At 35.7% G+C, this 18,093-nt stretch overlaps 1 protein-coding gene and 1 long non-coding RNA gene across 2 annotated transcripts in view; both read right to left on the reverse strand.

Moving 5' to 3' along the window:
* LOC135071076 (uncharacterized) overlaps positions 1 to 10,783 on the reverse strand; it is a 38,466-nt gene extending 27,683 nt beyond the window's left edge. Inside the window, exons 1-2 of the mRNA XM_063964832.1 lie at positions 10,695 to 10,783; positions 3,690 to 3,856 (exon numbers count right to left, since the gene is read on the reverse strand). Of these exons, the coding sequence (XP_063820902.1) occupies positions 3,690 to 3,856; positions 10,695 to 10,742 (215 nt within the window). The 5' untranslated portion in view covers positions 10,743 to 10,783. The remainder of the gene's footprint in view (positions 1 to 3,689; positions 3,857 to 10,694) is intronic.
* Positions 731 to 2,195, reverse strand: LOC135071133 (uncharacterized). Its single transcript, XR_010257216.1, has 2 exons — positions 1,765 to 2,195; positions 731 to 905 (listed from the first exon to the last, which is right to left on the reverse strand). It is a non-coding gene; the product is annotated as an uncharacterized LOC135071133 (long non-coding RNA).
* Positions 10,784 to 18,093: the final 7,310 nt, after the last annotated feature.

Consider the following 18,093-nt stretch of genomic DNA (forward strand, 5'->3'; position numbering starts at 1 on the left):
TTTAAAGTCAGACTATAACTTTAAATCAGTTTTGACTTAGTTTAAATGCTTTTGAGTAGAATGCGGTAAAATTTACAATGCATGAAGCTATTATATGGTCTAAAAAAATTAAGTTAATTGGCTTATAATCATACTAAAACATTAATTACTTTTAATATACAGCACCTTTAACAGCATTTACACTAACACAAAGGTTAAAACCGTATATTAGTAAATAAGAAAACCTAATGCATTAAATAAACGTTGTCGAAATATTCTATAGTGCATTCAGATATATTAACACATTTTACAGATTGAACGCATTTTTATGATCTTTTCTTATGCTTATTTACTGCTCAGCATTAGCCAAACATTTACTAAAGTTTTAGCTCTGTTATCTTCTTATTTTATTGTTACTTTAAAGCTTTTAGCACTATTTAGATAAATAAAAATTTTATTTTATTACTTTAGGTCATAATTTGGCCATAAAACCACGAGCCGTATGATTATATTCATTTGTGCGTTAGTAGGTATATTCATTAGAAAATTTATGTCGAACGTGTCACGTTATTGACATGAATAAACAGTGGAAAAAGACTAAGGCCGGGTTGCACCAACTTACTTTAACAAACGTCAAAAATCTGTCAAACTCCATACAAAAAAACATCGGTTATCGTCATAGTTACGGTCAAAGTTAGGTGGTGCAACTCAGCCTAAGAGAACAGGTGGAGTAAAGAGAAAGATAAAGACGGAATATTCAAAATTTATATTTGGTTTAAGAAATGCAAAACGTGTTCCAAAAAATGATACTCCTCATACACAAAATACAGTACAATCGGTTGTTGTGTGAGCCAAGCACTAAGTCAAGAAGTTCCGTAGAACATTCATTCATCCCTTTCGGTCGTTTGCACTATTTTAAAAGGCATCTGAAAAAAAACAAATAAGCTTATTTATGACTTAATACCTGAGAAGTAGGTACCTGAAAACTAAATAATTACCCGTATAACGCAAACCCTTAAAAAAAACGACTACAGCAACACTACTAACTAGTTACAAAAAGTTCCTTTAAATATTACTATTACAATGAGCGAAAAATAAGATAGATAGCTATATCGTGTTTCATTACAAATTACATTTGTAGTGATAATGATTTTATACTTAACACTTGTCAAACTAGGTACCTACCCAATTGGAGACAGATAAAATTGAAAGACGTGGAGAAGGGGATTACGTGATTAAAGGATTCTAAATTATTGTTTCGGTACCCTGATTAACACTAAAGCAATCCATTTTTATGACGTTTAAACCTAATGAACATTTTAACATACCTAAAAAGTGTTACAGTAATGCTAAAGATATCACTTAGATATTTTATATGTAGGTTGAATGACTTAACCATTATCTTTTTACTATAATAAGACTGACAACATTAAAAGACACTAGTTGAAAGTTTAAAACATTAATATTATCTGACGCCATTTGCTTTCTGTTTTCTCTAACATAGAAAATAAAATTATAATACACATATGCATGAAATACTACTTATTATCCTTTTCTTACAAGCGGAGTATCGATAGAAGCAATTTTATAAGTTGAAATTAATCAAATCGTTAAAAAATCACAAAAAGTGTCATATGTCGATTCTAAATTTGTCCCTATTTTATTAAATAAAGCATTTCTGTGAAGGCGCGTGAATTATAAACCACAAACATATATATATTTTCACATAAGACTAATACTCCCAGCTCATTTTCATTCTTGAAACAAAAAAAAAATGATACTTACCTTATGATAAATATTTTTAATAAAGACATTAAAACATCTCCTCACAACTCCATTGCACTGCAATACTCTAAACGAAAAATAATCAAATCGGACAATAAAATGCGATAAGTTTTTTCGAATACTTTCAAACAAACAAAATAAAACGTTCAGCCTTAGAATAAAACGTAACTTTGGCATTGTAATTCTAAAAGCTGTTTCGAAGCTGTACTAACATCTAATAAAATGCTTTTTACATTAGAATATGCTGTCTAACAACTTTACTAATGTCTGTCTTCAATAACATTATAAGCGCTGGTTAGCAGCACTAATAATATTTAATAATGCTCAAAGTCGTATTATTTGGGGCCCAAATTGCGCTTACAAGACACTTATAGACTTTTATACGGCTGATATAGTGCTACATATGCTGCTCATATACTGCTCTGCACGTTAGTTCATGCCGTTGTACGCTTCTTATAATTGTGTTTTGTGTTACTTGGGATCGCACGCACCGCCGGGAAGTGATGACTGCGTGACCGCTCCTCTGATTTAATTGTTTCTCCCGCTAATTAGACTTTGTAATCGGTATACCTTGAACCTATGTGTCTGTGAACGTGTAACTTGCTAAAGGTGCTACGTAAAGTGCGTCTTTTCGTCTTGGAAGAGGGATTATCCTGGCCGCCCATTTGCTCGACCGCGTGGTACCACGAGGCACCGGAAAGAAGCCCTTGCGACTCCATCTACGACAACCAGGAGCTCAAGGTACGTGCAATCCTCTCCTTCTTCCACCGGGCTGTTTCCTATTGTTGTTTCTCCCGCCCAGCCCGGTACTTCCAGCATTTTGCACGAGGTGTACCGACCGCCATTTTCGCCATCACTTCTTTGTAGACTCCGCTTTATTGAAAACCCCGCAAAATAATTTAGATACAGTCCACTTGTTCTTTGCTCCCCTTTTGCCCCCTTAACTATGATTTAACGTATAATTACGCTCATCCAAATGGTTACACAAAATTCAACATCAAAACAGTTGTCGATGCCTCTTTTCTTTTATAGAAAGTCTCGCCCGCGTTATTCTTAAAGACCGCAAATGTTTTATTCGATAGGTATTTAACACCCATGGTGATAAGTCATTCCACTAATGAGTTCTACGATGTAGGATATTTTTTAGCTATTTACAGTGCTCTGTCACGTTTTTTCCAACTCACCAGGCACGTGCTTCTCTACGTATATCGCTGGTCAGAGGATCGGGGACACTGTCGTTGCCAACAAGTGTTCATAGACATACGGGACAATTCTCACCTTCCGTTCCCATCACTATATTTTGTTTAGTTAGTCCTTAATGAAAATTGATATAAATGGTATGAAAAAAGTGTTTCAGAAGAGCTTACATTTTACGACTGTGTTGGGTGGGATGGGACGCTGCGCGCTGGGAAAAGTTTTTTTGGAAAGGCCACCAAAATCTACTCGGGCGAAGTTTATTACGTACTTAACCTTATCCAATATGATGATTTGGCACAGTAGGTACTTAGGTGGCGTCACAAATTACTCCCCGCTTAATTTTAAATTTTTATGCATCAACGTATGCATACATATTGCATATCACATTTGTGTTGGTGATTTTTTTACTTATGTATTTAAGAGCCATTAAAGTATGCTGTATAGCTTACAACAGTACATTAAACTTTGCTTAGTTTGGGACTAGAGAGCACTGCCTAAATTACCAAAAATATAGAAATGGTAAAATATTTTATTCATACTCAGGCTGAGTTGCACCACCTTACTTTGACTGTCTTTAACGATAACCGGCGTTTTTTGTATGGAATTTGACAGATTTTTGACGTTTGTCAAAGTTAAAGTAAGATGGTGCAACCCAGCCTTAGTTACGTTTGTAACAATTTGTTGGGGAATTCCTCACTCTAAGTTAGAATATTCATTATATCACTTACTTCTTACAGTTAGGCAGTACGAGCTGGCTGGTCTGCTTCGTGGCCTCCACGCACGCGCGGCGCAGGCGGCGCACGCGCTCGCGCAACTCCGGGCAGTCATGCGACTGCCCGATGTGGATCAGCAGGTCCCGGAACAACGCCAGTTGGACGTTGATCTCGGTTATTAGCTGGGGACAAAGAAGAAAAACTATTTACTATGCAGAAAACGGTTGGATGTAGGAAGAAGATAGAGTATTTCGTCATGATTATAAATAGAGTCATTTAGGCTGGGTTGCAACATCTTAATTTAACTTTGACAAACGTTAAAAATCTGTCAAACTCCATACAAAAAGGACCGGTTATTGTTAAAGTTACGGTGAAAGTAAGTTGGTGCAACTAAGCCTTAGTCTCTACTGCAGCATAATTTCATCATCATTTTCCATTGAGTGCCAGAGAGAGGTGCCATTGCCAGAGATTTTACATTGCGCCAAAGTGCTAGTGATAGTGGTTTTAAAATACCAGTAACCACTAGCACGAAAAACTTTGGACTTCGAGACCAGAACGTATTTTCTTACTATTCGATAACGCATTTGATACATACATTGTATTTTCAGAGGTAAATAGAGGATTAGCCTACACTTCCCGCGCTGGTCAGCGTGATGTCTAACAACTGTTTAAGACTTCCACATGAAAAATGGGAGTCGTCCTGTTCTACTATGCCGGCAGCGGCACCTTAGCAGCATTTATTTCTAATTTTTAAGCTGGATGTAAGCTTTCTTGGCTATTACATTACTATCACATAGTTCCTTCCTATTGATTATTTTAGTATTTTTGAAAAGAAACCAACAAACATTATTTTCTACTTTAATATTTACAACACAAAGTACAAATCTAGGCTTAATATCCAAAACGCAATACGAGCAACGAGTATCTCCCCGTTTGATTTGTATTGGGAGATGAAAAGCCGGGCTAACCTATTCATTGTTTGCTCTCTTTATTTTAGCCGTTTCCAATTTCGTACAAAAGATCAATATTTTAGAATCCTCTTTGACTCGAATGAAAAAAGCTAAATCTAGGCAATGTAAAGGCACAAAAGCGAAGGATTGAAACGAACGAGGACTTACTTAGTTAATGGGTTTACTTGGACCTACCGAATGGGGGCAACTAAATCCGAAAAAAATCTAAGAAAGGGTGGGTTCCATTAAATGTACAGCCAACAGCACGTCAAGCTACTCACTGTGGCCTCTTCTGCAGTTGTAATAGGAGTCATTTTGGAACAAAAATGTACAGTTTGAAGTGATTTGTCTTCTGTACAAGATTATTAAAAACATGTGCGTGATTATGGCCTAATTAGCTGTCATTACAACCTTATAAATCATGTGTACGATAATAAACAAATAAAAGGGTGTGCATTAGACGCGTACAAGCTATAATCAGTCTGTTCACGCTACACCGGATTGCGTTAGTAATCAATTTTGTGTAGGAAAGCTGTGCTTAATCGACCGAAAAATGTAACGACGCATGTCAGCTCGTGAAAAACACGAACCAATTGTATAAATTGATAGGGACAATCGTGTGTACGCCGCTAATAACTGCCTGTGATTTGATCAGAATTAAATACAATATTTTATAATATGCCTTTGTTGGGATTAGAGTGTTACTGGTATTAATTACATTTGGTTAATAACGACTTTCAGGTGGGAAAGTCAGATGCTAACTAAAAAAATAAATAAATAAATTAAACAGAAAAGGATTCAATATTACCGTAGGTACGTTATTATTATGTGAGGTGTGTAATATCATAATTTTCCTCCAAAATCAAAATAAGCAAATCGGCGAAAACAAATGTTTTTTTTTTGTTTTTCTTTTTCGAAACTTTTGGTTTACAAGAGCCGTATTTTACGTACGAAACATAACTGTTCTGTACGCACCTTCGATGATTTATAATGCGGCATTTGCCATTTTACACGCAACCCGATAGTGACATGACGAATCACCGCGCGAGTGCTAGGATTGTTTCAACAAATATTGGGGATATGACGTGGATAAGGCAAATCGATGATTCTTATTCAGGAAAGATCGTGAGTAGAGGATTCTAGCCTACCTAATAATTTACAAATAAATACCTAATACCTACTATCTACGGGTATAAGTAGTAGCTTCGCCATACTTTTCCTAACTGAACCATTATTTTTTCAAAAAGTATCGAATATGAAATGAGGTTATTAAAGTACAGTAAGTAAACGACTAAACGATCGAAAAAATGTAGACATGTGAATCGAGTCAGTACTCGTAGAACAAACCTCAGCCCATCGCAAAAGGTCGTATATTTCGACACGTACTTCGCAAAGCCGACAGAAACACATGCCTGTCGTTCATAACAAGCTGTAACTAGGCGAAAGAGTGCCGTACATATAAATGATCAATTCATTTGTCACGTTACTCGATCGGGTATTATTTTGCATAACTTTGACGACGCGAGTGACCCATTTTCAAAACAGGCAATTGAAACAAATTTGGTTTCGACGTTAATGGATCTATGTGAGCTGCTGAGGGATGTATATCTGCTATCAGTCAATTAATCCATCGTATCGATCGATGGCTTCATCGTTATTTTACAATGTAATATTTCGATACAGAAAACACATAAGCTGAGCTGCTTTTAAATATACAGCAATCCCTCCATTAAAATATATATCCGTCCATTTGTTTAAATAGCGTTTACCAGTGCGAAATAGATACCTATTTAAATCTGTACTAAATTTAAAAGACGAGATGGACAGGAAATGTATTTGCTGTGACAAACGAGCCAGTTTGTATCAACTCAGACAGCGCGTCGTTTTGCTGTAATATCAAAAACACGGTTTACGCGTCCGTGAAATACGCCCGAACATTTACGAGTCTGAAAAATGATATGGGACTGGTTCGTCTTTTATTATTTGAAATGAAACTCAAGATAGCACTTTGCATTCTCTAGAGGTCGGAGAAGTTATCGCGTTGGGAAAGCTTCTGTCTCAAATTTCTTTATTCGAAGTAAAAAAGGGAGCGATACAATGGCACAGACGTGGGAGAAGTGACGAGTTCAACGGAGTTATTTAGTAATGATGGCGTGATACACACCTATTAAGCTGCTCATTTATTCGGCAATATACTTACACACCGCTTTTTATGCCATTTGCCGCGACTTTAAATGAAAAATCTGAAAATATTAAGATAGCACGGCATCAAGCTTTCGCTAATTATATTGTAAAGTTATCATGTTATATTTTTCACAAACTTAGTCATCTTCGCAGTTTTGCATTTGCCAAAATAATGAATATCAATTTGCAACATAAGAAATGTTTTCGCTTGAATGCCATTATATGCGGCACCTAAAAGCTCAGAGTTTTCAATATGAAATTTTGTTCGGAAACTTTTCTTTAACTTTATTTATCGTGTAGTCTTACACAGATGCTGCAATTAAGAGACACGTTAATGCATTTTCCATTTGCAAGTTTATAAATGAACAAAAAACAAATTAATGTACTTACTCGTGGTACCTAATGTCCCATGTGGTATCTACACAATGAACACTAGCTTGTTGACAAAGCTTACCACGAGTGTTTGAGGTCACATACATTAATAAGGGAGACGTAACTACCATTGATGCTTTGTTAACTATGCGAATATGCCAACTGTTAATAAACCTATAAGGTACCAGGTCAATAAAGTTCCTTGAGAACACTTGCATTGATATTAAATATTAAAGAGCAAAGTTACAGCCAAGTACGCACCGTCGTATTTTCATGGCAAACGTAGAGTTCACTCTGCGTACAAATATGCAGATACAGATTTTTTCAGCTCTCCTTATTAATGAACGTGCATTTTTTATACACACGAGGGAGTGGGGTGCGAGAAGTAATCTGATTAAAATTCAACCTATTGCAACCTGCACAGGACCCCGAAAGGGAATATCATAGTGGGAAAGTAATGGATGGCCTCCGTGGCGTCTTTCCGTTCTATACATGGCCAGAACGCACCCATAGGAAACTGCTCGTGTATATTTCGGAGTGCCTGTTTGTAAATCTGTGACTCCAAACTATACACGAATTTTGCGTACTGATCGTGTATAGTTTGGAGGAGCTTAGTAAAAAAAGTCATCTCCAAACTATACTCGATTAGTTTCTACTACACCACTTACACTTGACTAGAGTGTGTTTAGTTGATATTGATTTAGTAAAATTCAGTAAAATATGGAACTATATTTAAAATTACATTTATTTGATATTATTACATAAAATATTATTATTTTACTGAATCTGTAATAAATCTAGATTTTTAAAACTATTGTAAGTGGTTTTTGAAATTAAATTGATTAGGTAGATTTCAAATTAAATAACAATTTAATTAATATTAGAGAGAGTGAGAGAAGAAAGTTCAACGCGCATTAAATACAATATTATGCGAGACTTTAAATGCTAGGTTTGTATTGTCGGCCGTTTGGTACTTTGGTGTAGTGGTTCGAAGTGGTAGCGGGTTCGATTCCCGCACAGTACAAACATTTGTGTGCATGAACATATTTGTTTGTATTGGACTGGGTGTTTTCTATGTATAATAAGTATGTATTTACAAAAAAAAGTATTTAATTATGTTTATATCCGTTGTCTAGTACCCATAGTACAAGCTTTGCTTAGTTTGGGACTAGAAGCGCAGTGTAAAATGTCTAAGGATATTTATTTATTATTTATTTTATTTATTAACTTTTATCTCAAGAACAAAATCATTTTGACATATTTCCATACATACAATTGGTGAAATATCAGCCCCAAAACAAATATCTTTTCTATGGCAGAATAAGAAACACCAAAAAATCCTTTATCAAAACAATGAAACGTGTCGTAAGATGATTCAATGTTTAAAGTAGACACGCAGATATAAATTAATCTATCTATATAAATAAAAATGAATTGATGTTCGTTAGTCTGATTAAAACTCGAGAACGGCTGGGCCGATTGAGCTGATTTTGGTTTTAAAATGTTTGTCGTAGTCCAGGGTAGGTCTAAACGGTGAGCAAATACGCGCGCGATATTGTTTTTCTGTAACAGACAAAATTCCACGCGAGCGAAGCCGCGGGCGGAAAGCTAGTATGTAATAGAAAGAGAGGTCAATAAGTCAAAATGACTAGCATGCAACTACTCGCGTATAAATTGTAATCACGCACTTATTACAATACATACATGATTAGTCCGTATGCGTACTGGCGATGTATATTTTGGAGGAAGATAATTGACCTAAGTCACTACAAAGTATACGCGAGCAGTACGCAGCGTATGCGTACTGGTCGTGTATAGTTTGGAGGAGCTTAGTAAAAAAAGTCATATCCAAACTATACTCGATTAGTTTCACACCCTTGCGTTCTGGCTATGTATAGAATGGAAAGACGCGCCTCCGTGGTTCGGAACTCTCACCTCTTTAATTATTTATTTCAGCTTTATAGCGGCTGTAAGAGTAAACAAAAAGGGTCGTATTAATGCTGAATAAGCACATTTTTATTGGGCCAATTGGTCTCATTGCCTGCAAAAATATTACGTTTTATTGTTGTTCCGTTCGTAAGCCAAAACAAACAAACAAAGAAAAATTTATATAAATAGCGATTGTAACGTGATTATAGATTGGTACAGTAGGTATCTAAAATAACCCAGCCTGATCCGAAAGGGGTTATTCTTCAGCTCAAATACAACAACTTTGTGAATGAAAAGAACGTGGAAATCTCAATACATAATCTCACTTTCGCATACAAACTGTATATAAGAGTAAGTATAAAGTGTACCTAAAGAAGGAAGGATAGTGTGAATTTTATTTTGAGACTTACACATCTGACACCGATATTCAAAGTGTAGCATAAACAGATAATGTTGAGGTTGGGGATTCCGGGTGAAGCTCGCTTCCACCTTTGGCCTGATCATCACTTACCATCAGGTGAGATACAAGCCAAGAGTGCTCAAGAGCTTTCTCGTTTTAAAAAAAAATGTTGCAGGCAAAAATAAAGCGAACGAAGCGGCCATTAACAAACTATCAGAAACAAATGAACTTCGAGAGCATTGTAAAGTTGGTGTATTTGAGTTTGAAGATGGCGTCAGTCGTTCATCGCGGCATGGGGCGAGATTCGAGAAACAGTTTTGTAAACTTTGCTGCCAACTACTGTGTCTGAGTGGAAATGCGTGGAGAGCTTCAAACGACTGGCAAAGTGTTGTTGTTAACTTTCACGCTTCAGAATAGGGGCTCTACAATATAATAGATTGATAGTTATCTAATTTATTAAACTCGATTATCTGACTCGTGCAACTGAGTTGAAATTTTTACCGTTTTAAAAAAATTTGTTGCAAAAATCCCGTGAAGTGATAATTTTATAATTTATTAAACTCTTGTTAGTAAGCAAGCAGGTACTGTGGTTACTGGAAATACCTTAAAGATTTGCAAACTTTACTTACTTAGTTCACCACAAACTTAAATTATCAGCAGTAGTTGTTACACAAAACTTAAGCTACACGAGATTTCTCTGCGGAATTAGTTGCATAACTTTTAAATCTAATTGGTTACTTTACTTAAAAGTATGATTAAATAATAACGTATCAACGGAAAATGTTGTTCAAAGTACGGACGACAGCGCATCAAGCTATACTCTGAGACATCTTAATATGTTGTTTGTGCTATAAATGTATGTACATAAAATTATGTTTCTATTCTCGACAGTTTTTAATATTTCTTTTATAACTTGTTGTCACAAAGATTAAATTATGTTTGTAAAAGTTTTTTAAATTAAAGTTGCACTTTGCGAACGTGTAATATGTGTGGGATGTGCAGTAGAAAACGGCTGACGTCTTTGATGCCTTCATCAACGGGGGTGAAACTTTACGCATCAGTGCGCGATTCCATCTTTTGTATTTGTATTTAGTTACATACACCGTGAAGCCGTGAAATACATATATTCTGCAATAGACTTCTCAATATCTGATAGAAACGATAAAAATATAGGTAAATACCTACCGTAAAATCACTGATGTAGGCGATATTGCAACGCTTGATATATTGCATGTTTCTAATTAGCTAGTGTTGTCAATATAGAATAGAGAAACTAGCACTAATTGAACACACAAACACTCACGTAAAAATATTGGGTAGTGCAAGGCACTTTAGGTTTGTAACTAATAAACTGAAAAAAATATTCTACAACTTGGCGAAAATGAGACGTCATAAATGGAAAATTATATGTAAGTTAAATGAACAATGTGTAGGCAGGCGTGGATGCAAGAGACTGTCGTCTTGGCTATCCTGAGAGGCTTATTGGAGTGAAACTAGCACGCACCAGCGCGCCTGACTGATTGATATTGTAACACTTCTCAAGGCAACTAAATGGTTATAGGTCACTAGACATTTATACTTGGATTAGAATTATGATAGAAATATCGAGCATTCCTCGGAAACGTGATTTTTTGAAGATAAAACGTAGCCTTTCTTCTTTATTATTCAAGTTCTAAGAATTACAAGCACAACCGATATGAAAGCTAACACATATTGAACTCTAGAAATGTAAATCTTTTAAAATCGAGTATCGTCCTTTCTTACTACCTCTGTCTTTTGATTTGGTCAAATAAATAAACAAACTGCTAAAACATAACCCTTCCTTTTGGCTTCGCTGAAGTCGGGTAAAATAGTAGCAATTTGCAATTTTTTATGTCTAAATGTAACTGTGTGAAAAAGGCAACATTGAAATTATAAAATCAACTCACAAAGTATCCTTGAATTTCAGTGTCACAACATGTCACACAACGAATTAATATATGGTGGCTTAATATATGGTTTAGCTTCCGTTTTGCTCAATTCAGAACAAAGTTAAATAAAGAAATTGAGCCAAAGGCGCTGCAACAATCTATGCAGGCGCTGCCTCGCCTCAAGTCTTTCATTAAAAGTTTAAGAACCAAATTGATTGTCCTTACGGAGATTGTAGCGAGAATACAAGTTTCAAGTTAATGTTAACAATACTCCTTTAGTTCCAGGTAAAAGTAAAGATTGTTTTTCATTACGGAAGTACCTATCTGTACCGGGAATTCAACCCATTTTTTATTTGCAACTCGTGTCTAAAATCTTCAAGTTATAATTTGGACCGCATTTGAAAGCCTACTTTTTATTAAATTACTTTTTATATGGAAGTTATGCCTCAAATTAATCTGTTTGAAAGTGTTTTAGAGTTCAAGCGAAATATTCCAGGGAAAGCGGGTTCAGATGTTTCTTTTTTTAGTGACCGTTTGAGTAAGTAGATGTCCAATAAAGGAATTAGTAAAAAACGAATATCTTCAAAACTTTTCGACAGAGTATTTTCCTTTAACTGGATAACTGAATAAATTACTTACCCATTTCGCACAATGCTGTCGTACAATCAATTCGTCTCTGTCGAATTTTTAAGCGTCCTTCGCTTTAATTGCTTTTTTTGGCAATAGATTAGTCATTAAAATATCCTTTTAAATTATTTACTTTACAAATATTGTCTTCGATAAAATGTCAAATATCAGTTAAAATGATTGATATGGAACAGGAGCCAGCATGCCGTCAATGGCGGCCACAGTAAATCGACTGCTGAATATAAATCCATTTGAGCACGAGAAAGTAATTGACAGCTTGATACATAGTTGTGTTCAATTGTACGTGTCCATCAACATTGAAAAGGGTTTCCAATATTAAAATACTTTTCTATAAATAACAAAAGGTATGCTGGTCGGAGCGACTGAATTTATAGTTGCCAAAACCAGTCGTAAGTTGTTCCGCATTAGTTTGTTATGCTCTTTAAAATGAATAAGTTATGGTATATATTTGCTATTCAGTAGGTCTCCCGTTTTCAGTTACATATTTAGTTGAAGCAGGGTTTATACGTTTGCCAACAAACTTAGTTTGATTGATGGACTTACCGAGGTTGCCGAGGGCTCCGTTTCATGGTGGTACGTGGAGAGATGGCGGATGGTCCCAGCCATGGTTGCAGGCTACGTCTTCTTCCACACAGCCCAGCTGTCCCCTGGTCCAATATTACCCCGGCACAGACGTCGACTCATCGTAACGTTGAAGTTTTTATTAAGTTCCCAGTCTGCTGTTAAACTTTTTTATTATATTTAAAATCTTTCGTCTGATCGTAAAAACGTGGCCCTAGGAAATAAAATTGTCGGTTCGCCATTTAAAATGCGATTGCGGGTTTAAGCGGCTGAAATAAAGCTTTCAACTTAATACTTTGTAAGTTCATACGGGACGAGAGATTGCCTTCTTGCTGGTTTATTTTTCATCATCTGAGTAAACTTGAGGATGCGATATTCCTGCGCGTGTGTTTTTATTGCGTCACATTATTTGTTCACGATTTAATGTGATGTTCTTTTTGTTTTCCGTATTATATTATTTGAAGATGTAAAATGAAATTACTGACAAGCGGGGTATCAAAATTGACGGATATTGCTGTTCATATACTCGTGAGTACCGAGTTACTACAGAACCGTTAGTTTAACTTAGTTAAAACTTATTAGCGTACAGATAGTATCTATTAACATCGAGTAGAGGCTTTTAGCGATCAATTTTGGTAAGGATTTGGAGAATTATAATAATGTGGAGGTTTCTGTTGGGACAGCGTTGCTAAAGTAATTAATACTACGTTTTCTTAAAATCTATACGTATAGTTACGACTATTGTGTTGAGTTACAATCACCGGATAATTTAATTTTAATGACTTTAAATGGCACTCCATAGTTTGGGTGCCTTTAGTAGTGTGATTTATTATGCATAATTCTCCAGTTTAGGACCGCTTCTAGTTTGGAGTGTGTCTGTTTGTAACAGCTAGTAATATCAATTAAACTCTCTACTCACTGGGATATTACATAGTGAATTAATAAACAAAAACAATATCTATTATGATAATGGCTTACAAAAAGCTGTTTTCGCTTCCAAACATTTTAGTCCGAGACTACTTTGAGATAAATTGTGTAGCGTGGGTCAGCAAGACGAAACAAACCAAGGATTAAGTCTCATGCAACTAAATATATAAACTTATCATGAGTTATATTTTCTACATGGAACTTATAACTTATTATGTTAATCGTGCATGGAGAAGATAATAATTGTTACACGAAAAAGATTTAAGGAATAATCTCCATCATTTGAATTGCACAAAGAGAAAGCCTAAACTTTTCCTACTAAGTATTTTGGTAGGACTTAGGGAGAGAGAGAGCAGTTATAATAAACTAGCGGCCGCCCGCGACTTCGTACGCGTGGATCCCGTTTTACCCCCTTCCCGCTGTTCTGTTGAAATTTTTCCTGAATTTTCTTTGCTATAAACCTCATGGAGCCCGAGACCTTTCCAACGAATGCAAAACCGTGGAAATCGGTTCGTGCGTTCTGGAGTTATAGCGTCAGGGAGGAAACCCGACTTATTTTTATATAGTAGATTAAATTAAATTATTTGTAATTACAACTGTATTTGAATTCTATCCGGCTTAGCTCAGAAGTGGATCTGGCACGTTAGTACAGTGGACATTACATTAACAGGCATCAAATTACCGACTCTCGAATCGGCAGTCCGGTGTATTTCCCACACATATAGGTGAGCTATACTAGGACTAGCCAATTACACAAGGCTCACGCTATCTCGTTGGTTAGAGATTACTCTGCAAGACTCCCTCGGCGGATTAGTCTATCTTACTTGCACTACGTGCGGAGATTTCAAATGATAGACCGGTTTTTAATGCAGCCATAGAGAATAGTATGAAGAATATCAATTTACGTACCTATGTAATAAGACGTACATGTATGAAGCTGATTATTAACTGATTTTGTTGTATTCCTTTCATCTATTAGATGGAATCAGCGGCCTTTTTTTTATTTTGACAGATATTCTAGGGGACTGTTTTTTTGTACGAGTAGGTATATCATTAGTAGGTTGGAGTACAAACCTACTATACATGCGACATAGGTAGTCGACTATAAAGTTCAAAAACGTTACATACTCGTACGTTTATAAAAATTAATTAGTAAACATTTTGGCTGGTAAATAAAAGCACAACATGCCAAAAGATACGAATCTATGAAATATGAAAAATTGGACCTGCACGTCAAGGCGACTTGATTATAAATATGAAAAGGGGAAAGCATAATTAATTAGCGACCTTAGGTAAATTTGAATAAAAAATGCGCGTTCGTTAAAAAAGAAGGTTATCGCTATGACAAATGTAGAAAGTTCAACGGAGGGCGAATAACTTTGGAAATTAAGGACGTTTATTATTTACAAAAGTACTTCGGATCTGCTTTTCTTGGATGATAAGGCTGCATAAGTAGATAGATACACTTTAATGTACTTTATATACAACTGATAATAATCATACAGGATAAATAGAAACAGCACGGGTGAAGTGATCTCTTCCAGACTACCCTTGAAGAGGGCAATATTTTGAATTAAATAATATTTTTAAGTAGGTACTTCTTGGCTATCACAGTTCTATGCAGAATAAAACTGCCTTGCAAATTATATGGCTCATGTACGGAACTCTACCAGAGGCAATCACCAGTGCCTGAATGTTACATTCGGTGTAGATTGCTTGTATAAAATCGCATGTATCTACGTTTATATACTACTATAAAATGCTACGTTAATAAGTGATAGTTTTAGGAAAAAAAATGAAACTGAAGATTGAAATGTTAAATGAAAGTGTATTTTTAAAATTATCAACAGTCTGAATGTGTAATAAATTATAAAACTTCACTAAAATGTCAGAAAATATACTTCCTCGCACGATTTAATTGATCAAAGGATACGTTAATTGCTGACAGAACATTTGCGCCTATATTATGGCTCGCGTGATAATTGGACGATCAAGAACTGAATTAATTGATTAATATTGCGCTATTTATTTACAATAGCCTAAGTTTTAACCGAGAAGTAATTTACATCTACATAGTTTTTAAATAATACTAGTACATTATAAACGAACATTTTAATTATATTATTTCGGTCTTTTTATATTTGGAAATAAATTGCGAAGTAAATAAGCGTTATCAAAATAAAATCAGTGGACTTCCAGCAAGGGCACTAAATAAAATTCTCCGAATTTGAGAGGAAAATTATCGAAGTTAAATGAAATCGTTCCACTTTGTTTTCAGTCCCAAACGTATTTCTAAAAGCGTTAAAATATTTGAAAGAAACTTTTTTCTATGCAGAAGTTACACTTCTATTACTATTTGAGAGTTTCCAGTAGTTTAGGCGTGCTTTGTGAGTTTACCACTACGCGCTTTTTCGTAGCACTACGGGTGACGAGTCGTAGTGCTACGAGCTACGAGAGAGTTTCGGAGCAAGCTACGCGGGGCGGTCTACGAGTCGACCGCCTGCCCTCGACTGCCGCAAACGCGCGCCCGCACCGACCGCGCGCACTCCCGCCCTAATGATTGACAAAGTACTTCACCTGTGTTTTCTTAGGGCAGAACTTGCCGTCAACAAACCACGGTATAGTTGCAATACCAACGTACAAATATAAACACTGGCCATTTTTTTCCATTTCACTTCGAGTGTCCCGAGATAAAAGTGCCAGTGTCGAGCGCCCTCATCCATCAGAAGGCTTCTCGCGTTGACACCTAAATCAGCCGAGCGGGTCGGGGCGTTCTTTGCTAATAAGGGCTGACAGTTAATAATACCTGAGTATCTTGTTATTGCCTCATCTGGCCTAATATTCTTTGTCACTTTGCCCTTACAAATAATTGGGGATATTGAATTATAATATAATTATGTATAATGTTTATAAGGGTCACTTTAGGTAGGTAATTTTTATTTATGAGTTTTCATTCATGTGTGTTCTTTTTACTTTTAAGTCGACTACAAATGTTATTTGCTTAAAAAATGCAACATTTACATAATGATTTATTTTATTGAATTGCCAGTTGTGGTATTTACATATTAATATGTTTTACAATAAAATTACACAATGTTATGCAGTCGAACATAAAGGAAATGTATTCAATGTGTGTGTATTAAATTCCAATTACGATCAAGCAACCCTGTGACCGCAATACCACAGTATTCCATGGCCCTGTAATAGTCTACCTGTTGAAAGTCACGTGAGCGTGTCGATATCATGCATTTACCACACGTGAACACATTCACAACTTACGACTAAGGCTGTATTTAGAGGGCTTAGTGTGAGTTTACATTAAAAAAAAATGAAAATTTTAGTTCTTGAAAGTTTCCGCAAGGGACGCTGTACAATCTGTCATACATTTCAATGTCATTTTTTTACGCGCTCACTAGTTCTTCTGAGTACTGTACTTCACTTGATGTAAACTCACACTCAGCCCTCAGAAGGGAAGATCAAATGGGTCATGTCGCCAGTTGAATGTAAAAGTAAAGTAAAAAGTATTTATTACTAAAAGATGTCACATGTGCAGTTTATACTGGCGGTCTCTGCACTAATAAAGAAAGCTTGTATCGCAGCGGCCAATACAAACAATTACCTTAAATACTGACATCGGTCTCGATAGGACGGACATGTTAAAAACTAGTTAGGCTTTACATTTATATGTGTTAAAATATGAGTTAATGATGTGATACCTATCTGTTACCGCTATACTAAATACGATGTTTATCGTTATCCCTTAATTTTTCACACGAATGCGTTACCAGAATGAAAGTATAAAATCCTTATAACAGTTTATGTGAGTTCCGAGAAAAGCGGGAATAAGCGGGAACTTAATTCAGAAAACGATGTCAATGTGGAGCTTACATCTGCAAAGTAGGTCTTTTAGATCCAATGAAATCATATCTATATTCGATAGATACTTGGTACTTCATAGTAAGTTGGTTTTAATAGTAACTAGGTGGACCGACGATCTGGTAAAGGTCGCGGGAAGAGCCTGGATGCGGGCAGCACAGGACCGTGCTTTGTGGAAAACCTTGGCGGAGGCCTTTATCCAGCAGTGGACGTCATTTTGCTGAAACGAACGAACGAATACCTAGTAATTATTTTAACAGTACAAAAGTTAGTCTGAAAATAGCCTCGTTTCTCACGTTTAGACAGAATTAAGTACTTATCATTATTCAAGTAGAAATATTTCATTACGCGTTCACGGTTCAATGAAGCTCGCGTCTTGTTTCAGTATTTTTGGTACTTTCCTAATACTACAGCCGTGTTTTCAATTACATTTCTAAAGGCGGATTATATCTAAGATAAACTGAAAGTAGGTCATTGTTATAAGAAACGTATGATTATCTTTTACTCACGAACTTCTCAAAGTAATTTTATTTCATTTTGCGAGTATTACAAATGTAGATACTTTTTGCTCAACGAAAATTATAATATTTATGTCGTAACTCGTAATCCAGTAGGTCTCTTGGTAAATGTTCACATCAGTGCTCACAACAGTGGTCAAATAT

The sequence above is a fragment of the Ostrinia nubilalis genome, chromosome 1, assembly GCF_963855985.1.
Source record: "Ostrinia nubilalis chromosome 1, ilOstNubi1.1, whole genome shotgun sequence".
NCBI lineage: Eukaryota > Metazoa > Arthropoda > Insecta > Lepidoptera > Crambidae > Ostrinia > Ostrinia nubilalis.